The following is a 5,067-nucleotide window of genomic DNA, read 5'->3' as shown; positions in this document are numbered from 1 at the left end:
GGGGTGAAAACATCCCATTCATGGTCTCTGATTGGTCAGTTTTACTAGTTCTAGGTAGGAACGTGGGATTTTTAATTCTATAATTCCTACTATGAATTTGGAAAAGGCTTAGGAGCGTTCACGCTTAAAATGAATTAAAACTAAATAATTAACACTAATTTTTAATTAAACAGAATTTCAATACAAATAGAAACATATTCCAACTTTTTTTGGGTCAAAATTGTCTTTGGGTTAAAGCTTACAATTAATAGACGATAATTTCAAAATAAAATTCAGCCAATAAGAAAGGAAAACAACATAAAAAAAACACGTGCGCTATTGACACGTGCTAGCGGGGAGTTCAAAGGTTAAGTTTTGATTTGATACGAGGAAGTAACTAGAGAGACATTTGTTTACAATTTTAAATCGAATCCATTTAATAAATTGATTAGCTAATAAAGAAAAATGAATAGGCAAAGTGTATTGATGATTGTTTTGGATAAAATTGAACGTCCTGAAGGTTCTCATCCATTTCATTTAAGAATAACGACTGATGAAGCCCGTAAACTGGGTGTAAGTGAAGAGTGCGAACAATTCATAGGTGTTTTATACAACTACGATTGTGACGCCGATATTACGAAGAAAATTGAACGGGGATTATTCGTGACTGTTAACGTGATTAATAATAATACAGCTGATGAATTTAACAAAAGCAATGAAATTATCGCTTACGCTACAGAGGCGTTTTTCCATCACTATTTTCTCAACTCGGAAGGAACGCGGTTTCTTTTTACACCCATTAATCCCGTTCCTTTAGATAGAATAGTAATTGGAGCTCGAACTCAAAGCGCTTTTACCTGGGCTCAGAATGAAAACTGGAACTTGACAAAAACTCTAGAATGTGGAAAAGTTTTATGTCGAACCGGAGATATTCCGTTACTTGCCTATGATATTTCCCAAACCCCTAATTTAATGTACGACCTAATAACCCTGGAATGTAGCCCAGTTTCTCAAGGAATAATGACGGTTAACACGAGTGTTTTGGTTGTCAAACTAACCCCTAACATGTTGAAACAATCCAAACAGGAAGTAACCAGAGACATCAACTCCTACTTAAACCTAATGAACTTTACCAGTCGTTTACTTATGTTAAATCAAATTCCTTTAAGTTTAAAAAGTAATAGCAACGATTACAGCCGCCACGTCATGAAATCCTTCGCTACTTCTAACGCGGCTTTAAAAATCCTACGTAATAACAAATGTTTTCGCGTTGAAATTACGCCAAAGGAAATAAAATCTTTGGGGGAGGCGATTGATTTGCATAATACGATTTTTCTAAATCCTGAGGAGGTAAGTCGTCAGGATAGCGAAATTCGTGACTGGATCTTTGTCAAGTTGAAACGGCCAGATTACGGTACGCGTCAAAGGATTTGCTCGAATGACGCGTCGCGTAAAAACGCAAACAGAACCACGTCCTTTTCTTTAGATGAAATTGACGATATGCAGGATCGAGAGCGTGACCATTCCTGGAGATTAGTTAACGTTCGTTTTGACCCTCAACTAACACCCGAGACGGTTCGAGTTAGCCCTCAACTTTGGTTCAACCTGAATAAACATCCCAGTCCCCTTTTGCAACCCGATTGCCAACTCGTCTTTAAGGTTATTAAAATTGATTAGATACTAGTAATTAGCCCAAAGACGCGTGGATTAATAATTAAATTACAGCAGGCCACGAAAGACGAATCACGTCCGCTTTACGCGAAAGAAGTTTACTTGGCGCTAATTCATTCTCCAAATTATTCAGTCACGCAAAATTACGATAACTTACTCAAAGAGTACTTTAAAATTACGAGGTAATTCGAAGGCAGAATACGGAGGATGATGGGAAAATCGCCCCGCTAACTGTGGAACGACACGGGTCCGGTAGGACGCTAGAAATGGGGGAGGGATACTCGGAAAAATGGCGGATCGTCCGCCATTTTTTCCGTGTATTCCTCCTCCATTTTCTAACGTCCTACCGGACGGACCCGAGTCGTTCCACAGTTAGCGTGGCCACTGATTTCCCTCAGATGACGCATCATCCTTAAGTAAACCGTCTTTACTATATTTCCTTAGATGTCTTAAAGTGGGTGACGTCATCGCGTTAAGTTTGAGGGGCAAAATTCGCGAATACTCCGTGGAAATATTCAACAACGATTATAGTTTTTGTCCGACCGTCTATTTCGTGGTAACTCGCATCGAATTGGATCCCGACTCGCGATTAGACAAGGAGCTCTGCTACCGAGTCGATTCGAATAATTCGAAATTGTACCATACCGGTACCAAAGAAAATTACGTACCCGTTACCATGGAGACGTTCTATTCTTCCAAACCTTTTGATCGACTCCTCGACGTACCAATTCCTCCTGGTCCCGTCGGAAGAGTTCGAAATAAACTTTGCTCGATCATAAGCCCCTTTTTGAAATCAAAGTAAACCTATTAATTGGTTTCCTTTTTTTTACCCCAATTAATATAAACTTAATTACGATTTAAACTAAAGGAAACTCAGGGAAAGAATAAGTATCAACGTTCTTCTAAGCGGTCCAATTGGTTGCGGGAAAAAACTAGCGATCAACGCGGTTTGTCGCAGCCTGAACCTGCATCTATATTCAGTATGACGTCGCGTCCACTTACCTACTTACTTACCAACTGGACCCCAGTTTGACAATCAATTATTGTTATTAGATTGATTGCCAAGAAGTCATGGGTGAGGCTGCGGGCGCCACCGAAACCCGACTGCGAAATAGCGTCTCGAAAGGGTTAAAATCGGCCCCGGTTATTTTGCATTTGGAGAACGTTTCCGCTTTAAGTCGAGACCGGAAGGAAGCGACGTCGTCGACTTCGGAAGACCCGCGAACCATCGGAAATTTGGCCGATGTCTTGGGGACATTATCTGGACCGGGCGGGGAATCAAATTGGCCCGTCATCGTCATCGCTACAACCAATTCTTCGGTCGAACCATCGGGAAAAGGCGAGGCCGCGGCCATCCATCCCGATTTGGCCTCCCTATTCCTACACCACATTCATCTGGGGACACCCAACGAAGAGGACAGAGTGGCCATCTTGGAGGCGCTTTTGCCCCCCGATGTCCCCGATTCTATTAGCCTCACTAGATTAGCTCAAAAAACGGCTGTATGATTAAAAAAACAATAAGATTATGATTAGTAGCGTTTTTAATGTTAATTTACCATTAAGGGATTTACTCTGAGTGAATTAAGAGAATTGGTGACGTTGTCCACTTGGAAAGCCTTTAAGAGAGTCGAAGAATACTTGTAATTATAGTTAATTTTAACCCTTTTTTTCCTTCCTCAAATATTAATCAATTTGTTTCAATAGATCGCGGAATAATTTGCAAGTTGACGAATGCGAATTAGGTTTAGCGGGAATTCCGTCGCGTCAAACGGATTTGGACGACGCCTTGGAAAATTTGCAAAGTTCGCGAGCTAAACGCATCGGAGCTCCCGAGATACCGAATGTTCGATGGCAAGACGTGGGTGGTTTAGAGGAAGTTAAAAAAGAAATACTTAACACGATCCAATTACCTTTAAACCACCCGGAATTGATTCAAACTGGACTGAGACGATCGGGCGTCTTGTTACACGGTCCTCCGGGGACCGGCAAAACCCTATTGGCCAAAGCCGTCGCCACCGAATGCTCCTTGAACTTCCTGAGCGTCAAAGGGCCCGAACTGATCAATATGTACGTCGGACAAAGCGAAGAAAATGTTCGAGAAGGTAAGACATAGATTTTAATTAAGCACGCCCCCAATTAACTTTAATTAATTCCTTTGGCGCCACCAAGTCTTTCATCGAGCTAGAACGGCGTCGCCTTGCGTCATATTCTTTGACGAGTTGGACTCGTTAGCGCCAAACCGAGGATTGAGCGGGGATTCCGGGGGCGTAATGGACAGAGTCGTCTCCCAATTATTGGCCGAATTGGACGGAATTAACCAACAAAATGGCGCCGCTAATATTTTCGTGATTGGCGCCACTAACAGAGTCGATCTATTAGATCCGGCGCTTTTAAGACCCGGCAGATTCGACCGTTTAGTTAAATTAGACGTGGCCAAAACATCCCAAGAAAGATTGAGGATTCTTTCCGCCTTAACTAGGAAGTAAGTCGTCGTGTTTAGTGACGCTAAATTAAATTTAATTTAATTTTAAACGTTTTAGGATGCCATTAGCGAGTGACGTCAATTTAGAAGATTTGGAAGGGGTTTGTCCTCAAGGTTTAACTGGCGCCGATTTTTACTCTTTATGTTCCGACGCTCAAAATAAATCTTTGGAACGCTGCATTCGCGCCCTTGAAACTGGACAAAGTAATTAAGTTGACCAAATTAACTAAATTAATTAAGGTAAGATTAATTCCCAATTAATTTTTAATATTTGTTTTAGTTCATGAAGATGATGTCAAAGCAGAGATCCAAATGATTGATTTCACCTCATCCTTAGAAACATTGGTTCCCTCCATAAATGATTAACTTATATAATTAACACTTCATTCGAATGTAAATTAAAAAGACTGAATGTTTATTATTAATAATTAATTATTATTATTGTTGTAATAAATAAATTTGAATTTTCTTTTTGCAATTAAAAAGTGGTCTCATTTCTTAATAGCGCCTACTTTGGACAAGGATTGGGGGGGGGGATGAATAAATTCATTAACAGTTCAATAAATTACGAAGCTTTTAATTTGTACGAGAATAAATTCATTTTTCCCCGCCAGTAGTAGCTTGGGTAAGGGGAGTATCTCTATTAACCGCTTTACAACGTGTCAAAATATTCCTAGGTAGTTTTAACCTATTCCCGATAACACTGACCCTAAGCTAAAGAGAGCGTAAACTTGTAACTTCCGCTGCTGCTGCTTCGTGAGAGAAGCTAGTGTTTCCGCGGATTTCATTGTCAAATTTAGCCAGGACAAAGTCGGGCTACGGGTAGTAAGTACTAGGTGGTAAGATAAGGGATATGTCGAGGGTGTAAACCGGAAGTTTAAAGTACTTGACACGCGCGGCGCACTCGTCAGACAAATGGGGTGTCAAAAGCTCGC

The 5,067-nt window shown here is 40.7% G+C and overlaps 1 protein-coding gene across 3 annotated transcripts; it reads left to right on the top strand.

Annotated features, from left to right (window-relative positions):
- The first annotated feature begins 287 nt into the window (after positions 1-287).
- LOC149718085 (peroxisomal ATPase PEX6-like) lies at positions 288-4,617 on the top strand. 3 transcript variants are annotated; one of them, XM_089867289.1, is made up of 11 exons: positions 288-1,393; positions 1,466-1,638; positions 1,705-1,832; positions 2,095-2,448; positions 2,519-2,630; positions 2,704-3,150; positions 3,214-3,290; positions 3,355-3,752; positions 3,820-4,132; positions 4,191-4,336; positions 4,413-4,617. In XM_089867289.1, the coding sequence occupies exons 1-11, from the start codon at positions 445-447 to the stop codon at positions 4,496-4,498; spliced, it is 3,183 nt and encodes a 1,060-aa protein (XP_089723415.1). In that variant the 5' UTR covers positions 288-444; the 3' UTR covers positions 4,499-4,617. The 3 variants fall into 3 exon arrangements, with proteins under 3 accessions (XP_089723415.1, XP_089723414.1, XP_089723413.1); XM_089867288.1 differs by having other exon boundaries at positions 289-1,638; positions 1,708-1,832; XM_089867287.1 differs by having other exon boundaries at positions 289-1,638.
- Positions 4,618-5,067: the final 450 nt, after the last annotated feature.

The sequence above is a fragment of the Phalangium opilio genome, unplaced genomic scaffold (genome assembly GCF_054372755.1).
Source record: "Phalangium opilio isolate 3A_F unplaced genomic scaffold, DU_Popi_V2 ptg000002l_1, whole genome shotgun sequence".
In the NCBI taxonomy this organism is placed as follows: domain Eukaryota; kingdom Metazoa; phylum Arthropoda; class Arachnida; order Opiliones; family Phalangiidae; genus Phalangium; species Phalangium opilio.
The sequence above is the reverse complement of the archived record's forward strand: the minus strand, read 5'-3'. Positions and strand labels throughout refer to the sequence as shown.

Excerpts from the sequence above, each read along its gene's own strand:
- LOC149718085 (XM_089867287.1), top strand. The coding sequence starts at position 445 with ATGAATAGGCAAAGTGTATTGATGATTGTTTTGGATAAAATTGAACGT. Across the intron at positions 1,639-1,704 it reads ATTGCCAACTCGTCTTTAAG|CAGGCCACGAAAGACGAATC; the intron begins GTTATTAAAATT and ends ATTAAATTACAG. Across the intron at positions 4,133-4,190 it reads CTTTCCGCCTTAACTAGGAA|GATGCCATTAGCGAGTGACG; the intron begins GTAAGTCGTCGT and ends TAAACGTTTTAG.